The 21,505-nt window shown below is 34.8% G+C and overlaps 2 protein-coding genes across 2 annotated transcripts; both read right to left on the bottom strand.

Annotated features, from left to right (window-relative positions):
• Window positions 1-1,284: 1,284 nt before the first annotated feature.
• Window positions 1,285-4,833, bottom strand: LOC112792630 (phloretin 4'-O-glucosyltransferase). The gene is made up of 2 exons (XM_025835947.3): window positions 3,015-4,833; window positions 1,285-1,538 (listed from the first exon to the last, which is right to left on the bottom strand). The coding sequence occupies exon 1, from the start codon at window positions 4,474-4,476 to the stop codon at window positions 3,016-3,018; it is 1,461 nt and encodes a 486-aa protein (XP_025691732.1). The 5' UTR covers window positions 4,477-4,833; the 3' UTR covers window positions 1,285-1,538; window position 3,015.
• Window positions 4,834-12,033: 7,200 nt separating this feature from the next.
• LOC112792629 (phloretin 4'-O-glucosyltransferase) lies at window positions 12,034-13,787 on the bottom strand. Its single transcript, XM_025835945.3, has one exon. It carries the CDS (start codon window positions 13,727-13,729, stop codon window positions 12,224-12,226), a length of 1,506 nt encoding a protein of 501 aa, XP_025691730.1. The 5' UTR covers window positions 13,730-13,787; the 3' UTR covers window positions 12,034-12,223.
• Window positions 13,788-21,505: the final 7,718 nt, after the last annotated feature.

Genomic DNA, 21,505 nt, shown 5'->3' with positions numbered 1-21,505 from the left:
ACCATTGCCTTCCATTTCTGCAACCTCACTTCTCTCCCCCTTTCTCTTTCTCTTTTGTCATTAGCCTCCGTTTGCTGCCGTTTCGCCGTCCTTGACTGCTTTCCACAACTCCATCCATCCTCTCCATTGAAAAGCGTCCATTTGCGAGTTGCTGCCTCCTTTGTTCGTCACGCCGTCGCTTGTCTCCGTCAGCTATGATGCTATTATCTTTCCTCCTTCATTCAGGTATGTCTTTTTTTTTCTTTTTTTTGACATTATTGGTATTTGTTAAACCCTAACCCTACAGTTCTTTTTCCCCTTTTTTATCATGTTAATTAGCTGTTTGGTTTCTTTAGATTGTATAATGATTCTGGATTTATAGATTGATGATAAAATATTGATGTTTACATACTTATCAAAGTCAATGGTTTTTGACTGCATTGATTTATTGATACCGAAATGCTATATCTTAAAATTTTGATACTATTAGAATTAATTGTCCTCAACAAGCTCATCAATTAGCATTAAATAAGTTAAATCAAAATTAATATTTGCCTAGTTGATAAAATTAAAATGTTTATTTCTTTAACGTGGTTAACTCTTTTACATTCATGACTTAGTTAGCTAGAAACTCTGTACCAAATTGATTTTTGTTTATTTTATTTTATTTTTTGCAAACAATATTGTGAAAGAAGAACAAGGATCATCAAATATATCTAGTTCTACCTCATCAAAAGATCAGCTTAGTTAGCAAATTTTAGGTTTGTGTTGTAGGATTTTAGCAGGTTGATATACTGTGTTACAGTGATTAATTAATCGTTTTGTTGGTTAATTCATAAGCATTTATGCTAATTTTGTTATTAAGTATTTCATTTGTAAAATTGTTTTGTATGAAAGCTTTTAGAGGTGATAAAACGAGCCGAGTCCGTCAGACCGATCCGCTAAACTTGTTAAAAAAGACGGGTCGAGCTAGGATTTAGAGCCCGTCAAAATAAAAAAATCTGCCAAATTGGCGGGTTTTGGCTGGACGGGTGGGCCGATCCGCTGGATTGAAGATTTTTATTTTTCTTTTTTTATTAAATAAAAGAGTAATTACTATTATAAAATTAATAATTATAAAATTTTTAAACACTTTTTTCATTTTTTGTTTTTATTCTTCTTTTAATTATTAACTTTATTTATTTTGATTTACAATTTCGTATATATACTCAAATTATGTGACTTATTTTTTAAAATAAAGATGATTCTATTAACAAATATTATTTTGAACAATTCTATTGAAGTTAAAAATTAAAAAAATAGTTAAAAAATATTATAATTTGACTTTTTTATTTGTATTTGATTTTTTAATTATTATTTTTTGGTTGATTTTAATGAATTTTATTTTTCAAAAAAAAAGTTAAATGGGCTAGTCCACTAATCTGTTAATCCGCCAAAAAACGAGATAGACTATCATTTTAAACCCATTTTAGTTGGCGGTGTGGATCTAGACAGAGCAGGACGAATTGGAACGGGTTGATCCGCTTGCCCACCCCTACAAGCTTCTTTATATACATAGCCTGCAATTAAATAAATAATTAATATCATAAAATGAAATCAAATACCACTAATGGTAAACATAATGTTAAATGTATTAATAGTAACAAGCAGCAAATTTATATAGAGTAAAAATTATCTATTTGTGAGAGTTTTTTACGTTATCTGTTAACAGATATATGCTTTATAATAGAAGCTTTTTTTTAATTTATCCATTGACAGATATATGTTTTATACTTCGATTTAAAATCCAGTATGTTGAGTATTTGTTGTACATACTATGGATTAGTTTTTTTTTTTTCTCATACTTGTTTTGTGGCTTACTTTATTTTTGCCTTTGCATCGTGTCCTCTATTGTTGTGAGATTTGAATTTCTCATTGTGCTCTGTTTTTATGCCTTTGCATTATGATTTGAATTTCTGATTGAGTTTTATTATTGATAAACTAACTATGTCTTTTATAGTTTATTTTATTTATTTTAGTCCTACTTTTTTATCTTTATTTATGTCTATAATTTTAATTTGGATTGATTTTCAAAATACAAAAAACATCTTTCGTTTAATAATCGCTTATGTACTCTCTTATTATCATAGCTCATTAAAGATTTTTTTTTTTAAATTTGTTTCTTAAACTATATTACTAGACAATATACTATCAGAAATTACACTTTAAAGAACAAATAAAAGATCTTTTGAGAAAGAAAGAGTACAAGAGAGCCGTGTCCTTAGAGAAGGAGCTTGACGCTAAAAATGAAATGCCAACAGAATTTCTCTCATTTGTTCATTCTCAAAAGGGGTTTCTCTTATTTTTTTACTTGTCTTTTTTAATATTTAAAGTTATTTATGAATTTTTAACTAAAAATTATACACAAATTATTATAAAAAATTATAAAATTTTAAATTTTTTATTTTAAAAATTATTAAATTTAAATATTTAAAATTATATATCAAATTTTTAAACAATTTTTTTAAAAAAATAATATTTAAATTTACGTTAGATTTATCAAAAAAAAATCCAATAGTAACAACCCAAAATTTTGCCATTTAAAATATGGAAAAGTTTAGGAAATCAGCAATTTTTGTATTTTTTGGCCAACACTTAATCATCAAAACAAAAATGATAGATCTCCTACCATTAGATACTATTAGATATAATTTCACACCATTAAAAACATTATTGATGGCCAATTAATGGTTACAAAATACCAAAATTACTAGCCCTCAAGTATTCAACTATAAATATATAAAAAATTATTAATATTAATTTAAATATAAGATAAAAACAAAAATATTCGCCTATAATTTCTTATTGATTTCCAATTGGCAAAGAAACCCATGACGGTAAAACCAAGAAAAAGAACAAAACATCATAAACACAAGCCATGTTTGGACAAATATTACGTGATGAATCGAGGAAAAAAATAGCAGGTTTTGACTTATTATAAGACTATTAAAAGAAAGAGTCAAGAATGAGAAGAAAAATCTGATATAAGGATTGACCTCAACTCTGAGGCATTAAGTCATGCACGTGATGAAGAAAAGTCCTGAGATTCTTGTCCGAAGAGCCACCTTCCTTCACAGCTTCCCTCGCCAACCTCTTCCACTTGTCTGCATTCTCTCTCAGTTCCTTCGCCTTCTCTCCACTTCCCATTACCATATCCAAACACCTCTTTATTTCACCAGCTTCCACCACCCCTTCTTCCTTCTCTTCCTTACGATCAACCCTCACCCCTGTCTTCCACACATCTTCTACTAGCTTCGCATTCGTCTTCTGGTCCAACCATTGCGGAAACGCCACCATTGGTACCCCAGATGCTAAGCTTTCCATCGTCGAATTCCAACCACAGTGTGTCACAAAACATCCCAATGAGCCATGCGACAAAACCTCAACCTGCGAGCACCACTCCACTATCTTCCCCCTCGCTTCTAATTCCTCTTTGCAGCTTAATTCTTCCTCTTCCTCTTCCTCTCTCTCTTTCTCTTTCTTTACTTTCTCCCTAATAACCCACAAGAATGGATGCCCTAAATCCAACAACGCACGCGCCATTTCCTCCATCTGCTTCTTCGCCAACACACAGAAGCTACCAAACGACACATAAACCACCGATTTCTCCGCCTGCGAATCCAACCACTCTACGTAATCATCTGATCGTTTGAAGATATTACCGCCATACGAACTGTCACCACCTCCATCTTGATCATCGTCCAAGAACGCCGAAGGAATCAACGGCCCGATTGGTATCACGTCCAACTTATCATCAACGGCCCTCAGGGCATCAGGTTCCAACGCTTCAACGGTGTTGGCTAATATTCTTGGTTTGACTTCTTGGTCAAGATCTCGAAACTGTTTTTCAATCCGTGAAACAATGAAAGAGTTCCGAAACTTAGTCGAACTATTCGATTCCAAATAAAATGAAGGTAGGTCACGTGAGGGTTGCAACGGCGGCAACCCTGGAAGCTCCAAGGAACACGACGAGGGCTCTTGGGTAATTTTCTCGTTGACGTAGTCACGGTAGCCGTGAAAGTAGAAGTAGTGGATGTCCAAGAGCACCGCTGGTTGAGTCCAGAGGACAACCGCAGGAAGGTGAAACGCACGCGCCACCTCTGCCACCCAGTTTTGTAGGAAGGTGTAGAGTACACAAGCGAAAGGGTGCTGGCCTTCTTCGGCGGCGGAGTTTATGAGATCGGTGACGAACTCGGTTCCGCGGCGCTTGTACTCAGCGGCGTAGTGGGCGTAGCTGGAGTCATCGGAGCGGGTGAAACCGTCGTCGTAGCCGTCGGAGAAGGGGGCGAAGGAGAGGCCGGGGATGGAGGGTTTGTCGGACATGCGGCGGTGCACGTGGACGGTGGTGGAAACAGTGACGCGTGCGCCTAAATTAATGAGCCGCTTTGCTAACTGGAGGGAAGGGTTTATGTGGCCCTGTGCGGGGTATGTGATGAGGAGGAAGTGGTGGTAGGGCATGATGGCGGTGGTAACGGTGGCGGAGCGGTAACTAACACTGGAATCTCGGTGTAAAATAACTATAGCGTGCAATGCACCTTCTCTGGACTAATGAATGAGTAATGAGGTGACAATTTGAAACAATATATATACATAGACATAGGGGTTTGAACAATTTGGTGGTGCTAAAATTCACAACATTACTATATTTAACACTTGACATTTTTTCTCATGTACAATGGAATTTCAATACACGATCTAGAAAAGAGAAAAGATTAAACTTTTTAACTTAATTAATTGAGCTAATCTCACTCAGCCAGGTAACACTAAACAAAATATTATTCGTATACTAAAATTAATTATTAACATATTTATATATAAATATATATAATTTAATTTATTTTTAATATATATTTATATTTTAATATTTATTTTATATTAATAATTAATTTTGATAACTAATTTTAATATACACATAATATAATCAAATACTAAATGTTAAAAGAAGATTGATTTAGGCATTTAAAACATTGTTAAGAATAAAAATATAATATTTAAAATAATAAAATGTATTTTTTAATTAATAATTAATAAATATTTTTTTAAAATTTTATTAATTTTTTTCAATAAATTTGTATCTTTGTTTTTTTATCCACTATTTTTCTTAGTAAAATTGATTTTATATTTAAGAATGGGAATGGTAATTAAGTGTATACGTAGAGATATATTTTGGACATAAAATATATTTTTTGATTGTCTTGTCTTGCCTTGTGACGTTTGAGCTTACGAAACTGTTTGGAGCCTAGCTGATGATGATCCGATCAACTTTGCTTGTGGAAATTGTGATCAAGTGCAAGTAGCATAAAATTTAGTTGGAGTAAATAGTTTAATTAAGTTATTTTTAAAAAAATAGTTTAAATAATAAATAATTATATTAAAATAATTTATAAAAAAATTATTTTTTATTTAAATTTTTTTTTTAAAAAATATTTATTTTATAAAAAAATAATATAAAATATTAGTATTATAAAAAAGTCATTGTTTTTAAATTTTTCTATAAATTTTTAAATAGCTTATTAAAAAGCTGCAATTTTATTTTAAAAATTATATCAGACATTAATACTACTACTTTTCATAAATAAAAAATTTAAAAAATATATTTTTAAAGTTTTCTAAACGAACCTAGTATAAAAGTGTACATTATTACTTTATTAAAGCATCATGAAACATTTTTAGTTTATCTACAAAGTATAATAAAAATATGAATAAATTAAAATACAAATATATAAATTATATTTTTACGTTAGTATTTATTTTTTTAAAATATATATTATATTATTATTTTTATTAAAACACTCTTATATTTTAATAAAAATAAAAATATTTTATTATTTTTCAAAAAAATTAAATATCTTTTTTATATTATACAAAAACTACTCTTTTAAATTATTCAAAATTTAAAATTTAATTAACTTTAATAGTATAATTTTAGATTTTAAATAATTCAAAAAATAAAACAAAAATAGATCTAAAAAATAAAAAAAAATTGTTCGTCTTCTCTAGGATTCTAGTATTCTTCGTCTCCTTTTCTTTCTCTTCTCTCCATCGATTCTTACTGCAACTGGAATGTTCGTCGTTGAAGAGCTAAGATTTAGAGAAGATCGAAGCACGTCGACGATTATTTTCAAGATATACTTTCCCATGGAGTTTGTTATGAAGGCCTCATCGTTGTAGTTGATAGCAACATCGTCTGCTATAGCGGGGGACATATCTTCGAAGGAGGGAGGGAGCGATGAAGGGAGCAATGAGAGGAATATTCGATGGCAAGAGCAAGTGTCGTAGGCCGCGAGGGCGTTGAATGGAGGTTAATTACTGTTGTGATTCTGGTGAACAACGGCGAGGAGGCGGTTACGATAAGAATCAACGAATAGAAGAGAAGGAAGAGGAGAGAGGAGATAAAGAACACTGAAACCTTAGAAAAGATGAACAAATTTTTTTTAATTTTTTAGATTTGTTTTTTGTTTTATTTTTTAAATTATTTAAAATTTAAAATTATAAAATTAAAGTTAATTGAATTTTAAATTTTGAATAATTTAAAAAGAGTAGATTTTGTCCAATATAAAAAAAGAATATTTAAGTTATTTTTATTAAAATATAAGGGTGTTTTAGTAAAAGTAATGATATGATATATATTTAGAAAAAAAAATTTAATATTGACGTGAAAAATATAATTCACATGTCGTGTTTTAATTTGTCCATATTTTTATCGTACTGGCACATATAAATTTATCATCGTACCGAAATAAACACCAATATCTTTTCTACGACGGTTAGTTTATTCATCAGTAAATGTTTAATATGACAAGTTAAGAAATTTAAAAAGAATAATTGATATTGAATATTTAAAATAATTAAGTAATATGAGTATGTTATATCACTACAACAGAAACGGAGGATGACGGCAGAAAATTGACGGCCGTTTACAAATCAGTTGCAGATTGGCAGGATAGTGGTGGTTGTCATTGCGGTTTGACAACTGCACCAAAATTAAATAGCATAGCGGCAGCGACACGTCCCAACTACTGGAAAGCAACACAGTGATATATATAACAAATCAACACATGGCGTTCATAGAATCTTTTTTGCGTGAAGTCAATTGGGCAGGGGCGCGAACCATTTCTCTGGAAGTTCTTGCCGTCGTGGTGCTTCCCTCAGTTAATTCCAGTAGTCTCCTCCTTCTCACTGCCGTGTCGTTCATTGAGCCACTTTTTCCTCTAACACTGGTCCGAAGCTTAGGTTTGCTAAACTCTCATTCAATTTAGTTGAGTTTTTTTTGTTTCACTTTTCAATTTGGCTTAGATTGATCTTGTTCTTCTTGATTTGGATTTATACAGTCAAGAATCAAATTCGCACTTTTCAATTTGGTTTAGATTGGTCTTGCTTATAAAGAAATCATTTGATCTATATCTTACTTTCAAATTTTCAGATCAGGCATTAATATTTTGTTTTTATTTTCTCAATTGTTTACGTTTGCCAGTTTTCTCCACTTGATACACCTGGTTCCATTCATTCATTCCTTCGTTACTATAAGAGGGGGAAAAAGTAATGGAAGATTTTGGAGTCAAGGGAAGAGGGGGGAAGTATAGATGATCTGAGATTACAGCTTGCTCACAAACAGGTTTAGATAGCTTCTTCCATTTATGGGTGTGCATGGGTCGGTGAAACCGGGTTTGGCGTGATCTAGATTCACCCCGAAATAGATTTTTTGCCTATTTATTAGACCCAAACCTGACTTGAGATCCGATGAAACCTATACACTTTCGGGTCACGATTATATTGGGTAAAAACGAGGCCGTTAATATTATATTATCTTGATACCTTCTTATAATTAGCATGTGAAAATATCCAAGTTTCCAAGGCTCCAACTATTATTTGACATGGTAAAATTCACTTAGAAAAATATAACAAGAACTAACTTTTTTCTAAAATTAAAACATAACCATAATCAATACTAATATAGTATAATAACACCAAATATTTAGATCAATACAAATAACACAATATTATGTATTAGTCTAAAATCTTATGCATTTTAAACATAAAATATTAACTTATAATCTTATAATAACTAATAACACAAAATATTAAGGTTTACAATACTTAAATTTCACATAAGAATAGCCATCATCCATCACTAATAACACAAAATATAAATTGTGTATGATGACCGGGTCGAGTTCGGGCGACCCGAGCCATGGCACGGACCGACCCGAAATAATGATCGGGTCTATTTTTGAGACCATAATCCGACTATAGACCCGATAAAATCACACCAAATTAGTCCCTAAAGTGTTTGGGACCGGGCCGGATCTTCAGGTGGGGAGGGAAACGAAGCATGCCTTATAAGGGTGTGGATACCTCTCCCTAACATGACGCGTTTTGACGAGTGAGTGTGGGGAGGGCTTCGACTATCATCCGTATCGTCAAAGGCAAAACCGTGAGGTCTTGTGTGCCAAAGCGAACAATCGCGTATCCGGGCTAGGACTTTTCTTCGCCAGTAGCCTCTGCACCTCCACGTTGAGACCGTCGTCAGGCTCTGCCACAAATCGAGTCGTCGAGCCCGATGATGGCGTGAATTTGAGGCTACAGGCACAGGAGCTCCAATGCAGCCATCACCAATAGGCTCAGGAGCTTAACGATTATCGAAAAAGGTATCAGAAGATTCTCACACACGTGACAGACACAGATGACCTCAGGTTGACATGGAGGGAGCAGCTAGAGTGGTTTCGGCGGATGGAGGCTCAAATGGAGGTATACTAGGCTCTTATGCGTGCCGCTGGTATCATATTTACTAGTGGTAGCACCACTGCTGGTGGCAGTGGTCCTGTTGGTGGCACACAGACATCATCGCCTTCTATGCCGCCTCTTCACGGCCATGGGACCGACGACGACGATGACGAGAACTACCCATATCTTTAGTTATTAGTGTTTTGTTTAATTGTTTCATTGCATTTATTTGATGCACTTGACTTTTAATTTATTTGAACATTATATTATTTATTTTAAATAATAGATTTTTATTATTTATGAATTGACCATTAATTGTGTAAAAAATAAATTTAAATAAAAATAAAAATTGACTATTTATTTCAAAAGCATTTAAAAAAATTGATATTACCGTCAGATTTACCAAAATAATTCAATTGCAATAGTGCGGGAAACAACATATTTGGGCGATATTATCGTCGAAAAAATTCTCCGGTAACCAAATATTTTTCAAACAAGAAATCTGTCGCAGAATCACTGTCAGACGAAAAAATTCTGACGGTAAATATTTATCGACGAAGTTTATTCCGTCTGATTCTTTTCGACGGTAATTTAATTATCGTCGATTTTTTTTTTGTTTTTCTAACGAAAAATCCGACGATACTCACCATTTTTCTTATGGTGAAAATCATTAGAAAGAAGAGGAACCTACATTCATTTGAGTAAATAAGATTATAGTATAATATATACATATTCATTCAAGTATAATTTTGAGAAGCAATATTATAAAAGAAGAAATAAGAGCAATAAAAAACGAACAAAAAAAAGGGAAGAAAGAAGAATAAAAAAAATGCAGCATTAAAATAGACATTTTTTTGTTTTTTGTAGCAAAATTTTGATGTCAAAACTTAGAAATTTATGTGTTATTTTTAAGAAATTTCAGTGTTTTTTGTTCTGATAAATTTTGCATAATTCAAAACTCTTCTTCTTTTTATTTTATTTTCTCATAATTTTTCTTATTTTAATCTCTTAAAAGGAATAAAACAAAAAAAAAATCAAACAAAAAATACATAACTTAAATATTAGATGAGGAAGAGAAAGAAAAAAGAAAAAATAAAAAATAAAACATAGTAACAACAACACTAATAAAAAAGGAAAAAGAGGTATACGAAAAAATAGAAAAAAGAATGATGTATATGAGTGAGTTTTTTTTTTAGTTTGGACCAACTTAATTGTCAAAAACTTTTAAATATATAACGGAACTATTAAATTAGTTGGGGAGTACTAGGTAAACAATGATTTTTTTGAACAGCACGAATAACTACCAATCAAATAAAAACACACTACACCTTCAAATTATTCACCTAAATCATAATATTAAAATAATCATCTGTACACAATCCAACTTTAAAAAGCTCTATCTTAGGTGTTTTCAAAAGTACCACCATCTTTTAAAAACTGCAAGTACAAGCACATGATATTTTTTATTTACCAAACACAAAATGAGGAGCTTGGACTTTTAAAAAGTACAAGCACCTCTTCAAAAAACTTTACCAAACCAAGCCATAATGAAATGAATATTCGATATATCTATTATTCACATTATTTAATATTTTCATTATCTACCTATACTTTTCTATTTATTATTTAATTTGATTAACTAGAGATAATTTTCATAAAAAAATCCAACAACTTTATTTACAATTTTTTATTAGAAAAGTCTAATAAATTTAATTTTAATACATTAATTGTGTATATAATTTTATACGGTTATTTATTAAAATTTATTTGTTTAGATAATTTTTAAATAAGTAATTTAAAAATTAGTTATTCTCACTAGGTAACAATATACAATTATTAAATGAGATCGCTTTTTAATTTCTATATGGAGGGCAATGATGTGTTGGACTTATTTATAGTAGAGGGGAGAGCTTTACGTTTGTGTGGTGTCTTGTGTGGTGTCAGGCAGGAGAGAAATCGAACCATGGGTTTTCAAGAGCTCCTTCTCGGACAATTCGAATTGTGCATGAGGCACAGACCGTGCGATTTGCATCTCCCCATCCACGACAGTGCACAATTTTTTTAACAATAACCCACACTAGCATTCGTTTTCACTTTCATTCCATTCTTCCAAAGAAGAACCACTACTTCTTCTTGGTTACTCCTTCTGGTTCTTACTTTGCATGATAAAAGTAATTTCAAAATGACAAAAAAAAGTTAATTGTTATTATTCTTACATAATTATATTATGTAAATGATTATTATTTTTTTACTAGATTATGTAGTTTTTTTTGGAACTTTTTTTAGCTTTTTATAATTATAATTATTATTGTTAGGAAGTTAATTGTTATTATTATCGCTATAAATTAAAGTTAGGAATGTAAATGATTTTTTTATTTTGACCTGATAATGTTAAAAAACATAATTCGAACCATACGACTTCATTTAATTCTTTATATAAAATTTATATATATTCATTCAATACTCATGATCCGACTTCATTTTATTCTTCAAACAAAAAATTCATATATAACACAATACCCATAATTCAATTTGTAAGCTGTAAAATTCAAATTACATTAATGAAAAAATCGGATCCTCTGAGTTTTTTTGTATATTTTTTCAAAACAAATTAAATAACTCGTACCATGCGATTTTTATTTCCTGGCAATGACATAAAGCTGTCCCAGTTCCATATCAAATCACATCACGCAGCTTGGTTTCATAACGAAAAAATTAATTAAGCCTATTTTATTTATCTAAATTCTATATTGGAAAACTAATTGAAAAAAATTGAAGGTAATTTTCATCGACAAGGACACCAATCAGATTCGACTGAACGCCACCGAACAAGAAGAAACACTCCCATGAAGAAAGCAAAATATCAGACACAAGTCCCATTCATCTTGCACTTAAGCTTGGGGTTTTACTTTTATTAAGCAAGAAGTTTTTTTCCTGGTATCTTAATTATTTACTTTTTGATAAAAAAAATTATTTGTATACTAAAAATTAATTATTAAAATCATCCACAAATATATTTATATATAAATATATATAATTTATTTTATTTTTAATATATGTTTATATTCTAACATGTATTTTATATTAATAACTAATTTTAATAATTAATTTTAATATACACGTAACATAATTTTTTTTATTTAAAATGGGCCAAAGCCCTTTTTTCTTTTTTATCTACATTGGGGCCAAAGGCCCATCGTATCTTCCTTATTATTAATAAATTGCAATAATTAAAAAGTTCCTCCTAATTTACCAAAAAAAAAAAGTTTCTGTTACAAAGTCAATGAAATATTTTTAATCTTTTGGATTTAGAGTTGTAATATAATGTCATGATAACACTCATTCAAAAAATTTATGCTGATAAAAAAAGGTAATACTAATAGTTATATCTCTAATCCTCTCTAAACTTCTATGGTATATAAATATTCTATTAGTTTCCTATCCTTTCTCGTAATTAAATATTTGTTGATAGAATAATTTTTTATTTTATAAAAAAAACACCCTCATTCAGAAGACATTCTTCTCCGACATCATCAAGAAAATTCCTCAGATTCTTGTTGGAAGAGCCACATTCCTTGACAGCTTCTCTACCCAAACACTTCCATTTCTCTGCGTTCTTTCTCAGTTCATTTCCTTTCTCTCCATTCCCCATCACAATATCCAAACACCTCCCAATTTCATCAGCTTCCACCATCCCTTCCTCATTCACACTATGATCCACTCTCACCCCCGTCTTCCACACATCTTCTATTAGCTTCGCATTCGTCCTCTGCTCTACACCCTGTGGAAACGCCACCACTGGTACCCCTGAAACCAAGCTTTCCATCACGGAATTCCAACCACAGTGTGTCACAAAACAACCCAACGATCGATGCGACAAAACTTCAACCTGTGAACACCACTTCACTATCTTCCCCTTCATTTTCACCTCCTCCATGCAACTCAACTCTTCCTCTTCCTCTTCTTCTCTTCCTTCAACTTTACCCTTTTCTCTAATCACCCACAAGAACGGACCCCCACAATCTAATAGCGCACGTGCAATTTCCTCCATCTGCTTCTTGGGCACAACACAGACGCTCCCAAACGACACGTAAACCACTGACATCTCTGCCTTTGACTCCAACCATTCAATGTAGTGGTCATCATCGGAGGAATAAAACACATCACCGCCAAATGAAGCGTCATTGAGATCTCTGCCGTCCAAATAAGCTGAAGAAATCAACGGTCCAATTGGCATCATGTTCAAATTCAACTTATCATCAACAGCCCTCAAAGTCTTTGCCTCCAATTCTTCAAAGGTGTTGAGAAGAACCATTGCTGGTTTCGTTTCCATGTCAAGGTAGCGAAACTGTTCTTCAAACAACGTAAACATCACGGGGGTAAATTTGGAACTCAACGGCAATAAAAACGCCGGCATGTCACGGGGTGCTAGCACTAGCAACGGTGCCAACCCTGGTAGTTCTATGATGGCTTCGTTGTAACTCGAAGGATCACTGGTTTTGCCGTCGATGTAACCGCCGTACCCGTGAAAGTAATGGTAGAAGATGTCGAACACTGTGGCCGGTTGAATCCAGAGAAGCGCCGTGGGGAGGTGGAACCCACGCGCCACCTCTGCGGCCCATGTTTGTAGGAGTGTGTAGACTACGCATGTGAAAGGATGACCTTGTTGGGCGTTTGAGAGAATGAGATCGGTTACGAAGTCGGTGCCGCGGCGCCTGAGTTCCGAGAAGTAGAGGGAGTATTCGGAGCTGGCGGAGGCAGTGAAGCCGGCGTCGTGGCCGTCGGAGAAGGGAAGAATGGAGAGGCCGAAGGTGGAGGAGTTGGTGCTTGACATGCGGCGGTGCATGTAGAGGGTTGTTAAGAGAGTGACATTTGCGCCGAAAGAGAGTAAGCGCTTTGAGAATTGGAGAGCGGGGTTTATGTGACCCTGTACAGGGTAAGGCACCACCAGGAAATGGTGGTGGCGATGGCGGCGTACCATATTCATGTGGTGGTGGTAGATTTATGTGGACAAACAATAATGATTCACTTGTATTCAGTATTCACTCCTTGAATAGGATTAGATGCGTTGCAATCATTTCTTGTGAAAAAGTGGTCCAAGATGCACAATCATGATGATGGGGTCGGCCACCACGCTATGCCTAGACTAAAGTTTAGTCGGGTAAATTTTTACTTTCTAAAAATTATAATATTTATATTTGATAAATTAAATTAAACATAAGTTTTAATAACTACGATCAATGATAATTATATTTTAAAAAATAATTTTTTAAATTTAAAAATAATATATAAATATATAGATATAATAATTAAATTTAAAAATAAATTAATGTATGAAATTATATTAGAATTTTTAAATAAATATTTTGTTTTTAGCACAAATAATTAGAATTATACTGTACCCCTATTATCTCGGAAGAAACCGACAATGGCAACAGAACAAAAGTCATTCCAACAACAATACGCTACCATACAAACAATTCATCGTCTATATACTCGCATCTCTTTAAGTAATTCTTTACTGACTTGGGCGTCGGAGTCTCCTTTTACAGATACCACGCTCGGATCCGAGTTCAAGAGGATATTCCCAATTCGGCTCGAGCTGTTAGGCACACCAGAGTTGACGTGAAGCCGACATATAGTTCGGAAGGAGTATCCTTGCAAGAACATTTGGCGTCTACCGTGGGCCTTGCCTCTTCCGTAATTTTATCTAACCTAACGCTACTATCTTTGGTTGATCTTTTCTTTTTCTTTGTAGAAATCAAAACATGATGGATCACTCTGTCACTCCTCAAGCAAACCCAACAAGCGCCGAATCCTTGGCCGCTAACGCTGTTCTGCTAGCGGACAACCAGCAGATGGCCGACCTGTTAGCGGCTATCCAGAACAAAGATGGGGATAGAAACAACCATAAGAAAGTCAACACTGATCCCCATAGAGAACGGCACGCGGAGTCAAATGCAAAGACAGGAGATATACCTCTCAAAACTGAGAGACGGCGGACTGGCCCCTTCTCTAAAGAAATAATCAATTTTAAAATGCCAAAAAATTTTACACTTCCAATTACTCTAATACCATACAAAGGGGGATCGGAGATCCTAAATTTCACGTTACAAAATTCGAATCCATGATGTTTCTTAACAGTGACTTCGATCCCATCTTGTGCCGGTCTTTCCCCACCTTCTTAGATGGGGCTGTCTTGTTATGGTTTTCTAACTTATCTACAGGTTCCATATCCAGCTTTGACGAATTTGCAAAGTTATTCATAAATCATTTTGCAGCCTCCAAAATCTATGTGTCTGACTCGGACTACCTCAGCACAATCAAGCAAGGGCAGCACGAGAGCCTGAAGGATTACATGACACGCATCACAGAAGCAGCCATGGGGATGACGAACGGATTTTTGATGGTTTAGAATTCACAAATGAATTCTCGTTGCAAGTATAGTTTCTAAACCAAGCAATAATCCTTTCATACAAAAAGTTGTTTGTCACTAAAACAAACCCCTAAATTTATAAACCGAAGTATTCAAACCTCGGGTCGTTCTCCCTAGGAATTACAATAAAGTGTCTTGTTATTGGTTGTGATGTGTTTTGGGGTTTTTGGATAAGAAGCATTAAAAGTAAATTGCAATGAAAATAAACTAACAACTATAAAAGGCTCTTGGCAAGGTATGAAAATTAGAAGTCCTATCCTAGTTATCCTTCTCAATTGTGATGAGGATTGTTCATTGCTACCACTTAGTTAACCCTTACTAAATAAAGGAAAGTCAAGTGGATGAATTGACTTGAGCCACAAGTCCTAGCCAACTCCCAAGGAGAGACTAGCTTTAGTGCACTCCAAACCAATTAGCAATCTCTCCAATTATCAATCAACAAAGGAATTAGATAACTCAAGTGTCACTAATTACTCTACCTAGGCCAAGAGGAACAAAATCTACACTAAAGCTAAAAGAGACATTTCAACAAACACATAAAGTGCAATGGAAGTAAACATTATTAAATGCAAGAATTAAAGAGAGATATAACTACAAAGGCAAGAGATCAACAATAGAAAAGTAAAGAAGAACAATTATTATGAATTACCTCTTATTGAATTGAAAGAAAGTAGAAGAAACAATAGTAGATCTACAACAAAGCATAAGAACAACATAAAGGAAATTACAACAAAGGAATGGAAGAAGATGAATGTAGCAACAAGAATTGAGAAGATAGAAGTAGAAGAAGATGAATTAAACTCTAGATCTAAGAACTAAACCTAATCCTAATCCTAATTCTAGAGAGAAGTGAGAGCTTCTCTCTCTAGAAACTAATTCTAACTACTAAACTAAACTAATGGTAACTAACTTATGGTAAAGTATATTCATTCCCCCTTCAATCCTTGGGTTAAATAGCATTAGAAATGAGTTGGATTGGGCCCACAAGGCTTGTAAATTCGCTGGCCCATGGATTACATTAAGTGAACCAGGTGGCATAACAATGTGTGCGCGTATAGTGCGCGTACGCGTCCCTATCTGCAGTGCAACTAGGGCAAATCTTATATCGTTGCGAAGCCCCGGATGTTAGCTTTCCAACCCAACTGGAACCGCATCATTTGGACCTCTGTAGCTCAAGTTATGGTCGTTTAAGTGCGAAGAGGTCGGCTTGACAGCTTTCCAGTTCTTTCATTTCTTCATGAGTTCTCCAACTTTTCATGCTTTCTTTCTTCATTCCCTTGATCCAATCTTTGCCTCCTAAATCTGAAATCACTTAACAAACATATCAAGGCATCTAATGGAATCAAGGAGAATTAGATTTAGCTATTTTAAGTTCTATAAAGCATGTTTTCACTCTTAAGAACAATTAAGGGAGAAGTTATAAAACCATGCTATTTCATTGAATAAATGTGGGTAAAAGGTTATAAAATCCCCTAAATTAAGCACAAGATAAACCCTCAAAATGGGGTTTGTCAGGGGATCCCCGACCTAAATCCAGAAGTGCAGCTGCATGCCATCAAGAGCGGTCTCCAACCTGGAAACTTCTAGTAAGCTATAGCTGTCGCAAAACCGAAAACATTGGAGAAGTTTTGAGATAAAGCAAGTGGTCAAATCGAAATAGAGGAGTTACGTGAAGCTCGAAGGAGTGAAAAGCCACCATCCCGGAAGGAAGAAGACAAACCCTACATGTCCCAAAATAAGGACTCTAAAAAACCTTTTAAACTAACCCCGAAATTTGATTCATATGCCAGGTTCAATATTAAAAGGGAGGATAGCATTAAGGATATACTACATGGCAAGTTGATAAAGCCACCAAGCAAAGCAAGGACATACCAGGATGAGAAGTATGTCGACAAAAATAAACATTGTGCATTTCACCAAAAGTTTGGCCATACCACTGATGAGTGTGTGGTAGCTATAGACTTGCTAGAGAGACTAGCAAGGCAGTGTCTTTTGGATATATATGTCGCTACCAGGAGCCAGAAAGAACCAACCAGGGATGCGGACAAACCGAGCTATAGCTCAGACCAAAAAGAAAAAAGGAACATGACATGGACCAGTCCAAGGGAGTCATCAATTACATTTCAGGTGGCTTTCCTAGAGGATGAGCTACCAATACGGCTAGGAAGCGGAGCTACTAATCTATAATGACAATGGAAGGATCTCACCAAGCCCATCAACTTTTAGCTCTGTCCACCCACATCAGCTTCGGCGCTGACGACTTTAAGTTTCAGTCCTCGAACTTAGACAATCCAGTAGTGATCTTAGTACGAGTCGGAGAGTTAACCATTAAGAAGGTCCTGCTCAACACAAAAAGCAGTGCCGACGTCCTATTCTACTCAACATTCAAAAAGATGCAATTGAGTGACAAAGCATTGTAGCCATCAACCGGATAATTAGTAGGGTTCTCCGGTGAAAGGGTCCCTGTATCAGATTATGTATGGTTAAGAATACCGCTAGGGGAATCCCCAAACTCAAACATTAGATATTCAATTTTTAGTAGCCGACTGTGTAAACCCTTATAATTTTATTTTGGGATGTCCGTCCCTCAATTCTTTCAGAGCTATTGTCTCCACAATTCACCTGTGTGTCAAGTTCCCTGTGCAGGATAACATAATGGCAACAGTACATGCTGACCATAAGGAAGACAGACAATGTTACAATGCAAGATTAAATACCATCCCGAAGGAGACCATTCTGAGAATCCATTTTGTATACAACTTGAAAAACATCCCCACTCTGGCCGAGATGGACCCAAGAGACAACAATAGTCGTCCCGCTCCCACGGACGACCTGGAAAAGGTACAACTTAGACAAGCAAATCAGTTCACTAACATCGGTTCAGCTTTTTCATCAGGAATAAAACAAAATCTGGTAGGCATACTAAAGGCCAATGCCGACTTGTTTGCATGGACCCCTGCTGACATGTCAGGGATCAATCCTAACTTTATATGTCACAAACTAGCAGTCAACCCCAACGCCTGACTTATAAGACGAAAGAAATGAAATATAAGCACAGAGAGAAGAAATGTAGCAGCGGCATAAACATAGAAACTACTTGACGCAGGATTCATATGAGAAATACCTTTTTCTCATGGCTAGCAAACGTGGAAATGATAAAGAAAAGCTCGAGGAAATGGCAAATGTGCGTAGATTTTACATATCTGAACAAAGCCTACTCGAAGGATTCCTACCCACTGCTGAACATTGACAGGCTAGTAGACGACACCTCTGGATATCAAGTGCTAAGCTTCATTGATGCCTATTCTGGCTATAACCAAATACAAATGTACCCACATGACGAAGATAAGACAGCATTTGTAACTGACCTAGGTAATTTTCGTTATAAGGTAATGCCTTTTGAACTAAAAAATGCAGGGACAACTTATCAAAGACTGATGGACAAAGTCTTCAAAAACCAAGTTGGGCGAAACATTGAGATATATGTCGATGATATGGTCATCAAGTCAAGTTCAGAGAAACAACATGAAGCTGATCTTCAGGAGATTTTCCAACAACTCCGAAAATACAATATGAGGCTAAACCCAGAAAAATGCACATTCGGAGTACATAAAGGAAAATTTCTTGGGTTTATGCTTACAAACAGGGGCATAAAAGCCAACCCTAACAAATGCCAGGCCGTCAAAAGCATGCAGTCACTGAGAACAGTCAAAGAAGTACAACGCCTTATAGGTCGCCTAGCCACACTGTCCCGATTCTTACCAATAGCAGCTGCAAGATCGTATCATTTCTTCAATACCATCAAGAAGGCTGACAAGTTCGTTTGGACAGAAGAATGTGAAAAGCCTTCGTCGAATTCAAACATATTATGGGATCACCACCTATAATCAAAAAACCGGAGTAAGGTAAACCACCTTTCGTATTTCTTTCAATTTCAACTAACACAATTAGTTCCGTACTTGTGACAGAAACAAGAAAAGAGCAACACCTGGTGTACTTCGTTAGTAGGGTTTCACAAAACGCCGAGACGAGATACCCGAAGATAGAAAAGCTAGCCTTTGGCCTGGTCATCATTGCTTTGGCGCCTACGACATTATTTCCAGACACATCCAATTATAGTTCGAACAGGTCACCCCTTGCGCCAAATATTGTCACGACCAGACTTAGCAGGCAGACTTACAAAATGGGCAATAGAGCTTTCTGAATTCGATATTTCATACCAATCCTGAGGATCACCTAGAGCCCAGACGTTGGCCGACTTCGTCTTAGAGTTTATAGACAAAGACGAAACACCCAAAACATGGGAGCTATACGTAGATAGAGCGTCAAATGAAAACGGATGTGGTGCAGGAATCCTTCTGAAGGACAGTGCTGGAATTCAAGCTGAGCAATCAATAAAATTTCTTTTTGAAATGACCAACAACCAAGCTAAATATGAAGCTCTCATAGCAGGACTAAGACTAGCCAAGGAAGTAGGAGTCTTCAGCCTAAAGGTACACTGTGATTCCCTCCTCGTAGTACAATAGGTAAACGGCCACTTTCAGGTACGAGATCCCCTCCTGGAAAAATATTTAAACTCAGTCAAAGCCATGATTACTCTTTTTCAAAATTTTGAAATATCACATATACCTAAGGAACAAAATTATATGGCCGATATTTTATATAAATTAGCTACGTACAGAGTAACCGATCAATGAGACAAGTTAAACTATCTCACACTAATAGAACCAAGTTTAGATATCAAATCTATTCTAAGTATGTCATAGGGAGAAGACCGGCCAAGTGCATTCATTCGCTATCTAAGAATTGGAGAAATACCAGAACATGAAAGCCCGAAGTCATTTAGATATAAAGCTAACCTTTATACTATGCTGGGAGCAAACCTATACAAACGAAGTATTTCTAGACCATTACTAAGATGCCTCAGCCGAGTAGAAGCAGAAAATGCCATGGAGGAGGTACACGAGGGAGTCTGCGGAGACTTGATGATTGGATTTTTGACGGTTTAGAATTTCTCAAATAAAATCTCGTCGTAAAGTATAGTTTCTAAACCAAACAATAATCCTTTCATACAAAAATTTGTTTGTCACAAGTACAAACCTCTAAAATCTATAAACCGAAGTATTTAAACCTCGGGTCGTCTCTCAAAGGACTTGCAGGGTAGTGTTTTTGTTATTGGTTATGGACTTGTTTATTTTGGGGTTTTGGATGAGAAATATGAATAGTAAATGGTAAGAAAATTTTATTAACAAAATGGTCTTGGCAAGGTTTGGTTGTTAAGGGTCTTCATCATTATCACTAGCCACAAGTATGGTAGTTGCAAGGATTAATCCCACTTAGTCATCCTTAAATCAATTAACAAAGGAAAGTCAAGTGAGTTATATCAATCCTAGTCCATAAATCATAGCTTTCCACTAATTGGATTAATGAAGGCTAGAGTTAATGGCTATCAACTATCAATCAATTGGACACTAGTGACTCAAGAAATCCTAAGTTACCTTCTCAAGCCAAGAACATAAAATTCTAGTATAACATTCTTCCAAGCATTTAATCAAACACTTGGAAGGTAATAAAGAAAGCATTTTTATTTGTAAGAATAAAAGGAATCAACAACTAACAATTACAAAGAATTAACAAAACAACAATCAACAACATCACAATCATATGAATTATCTCAAATTGCATTATTAAAAGAAAACAAAAGAATAAAAATATCTCAATTACAAAACCTAGAAACAAAATAAGAGAAATTACAACAAGAGAATAGAGATAGAGAGAAGAACCAAAGTGTAGCAATCACCAATTGAAGGTAGAAGTAGAAGGAGACTTGAATTAAACCTAGAACTATGAGATCATAATCTAACCCTAATTCCTAATCCTAATTCTAGAGAGAAGAGAGAGCTTCTCTCTCTAGAAACTACTTCTAAACTATGATTAATGATCAAAAGTATGAAAAGTATCTAAAAGTGTGTTGATTCCCCTTCAATCCTTGGCTTAAATAGCATCAGAAATGAGTTGGATTGGGCCCACAAGGCTTCTAAAATCGCTGGCCACATGTTGCATTAAGTGGGTCATGTGCCACCATCGGCGCGTCCGTGTACCGTGCGCGTGCGCGCCCCTATGCGCGATGCAACTATGGCAAAACTTATATCATTTCGAAGCCCCGGATGTTAGCTTTCCAACACAACTGGAACCGCATCATTTGGATCTCTGTAGCTCAAGTTATGGTCGTTTAAGTGCGAAGAGGTCGGCTTGACAGCTTTCCGGTTCTTTCATTTCTTCATGAGTTCTCCAACTTTTCATGCTTCTTTCTTCATTCCCTTGATC

This window comes from Arachis hypogaea, chromosome 13 (assembly GCF_003086295.3).
Source record: "Arachis hypogaea cultivar Tifrunner chromosome 13, arahy.Tifrunner.gnm2.J5K5, whole genome shotgun sequence".
NCBI classification, from domain to species: Eukaryota; Viridiplantae; Streptophyta; class Magnoliopsida; order Fabales; family Fabaceae; genus Arachis; species Arachis hypogaea.
Note: the sequence above shows the minus strand (reverse complement) of the source record. Positions and strands in the feature narration are given on the sequence as shown.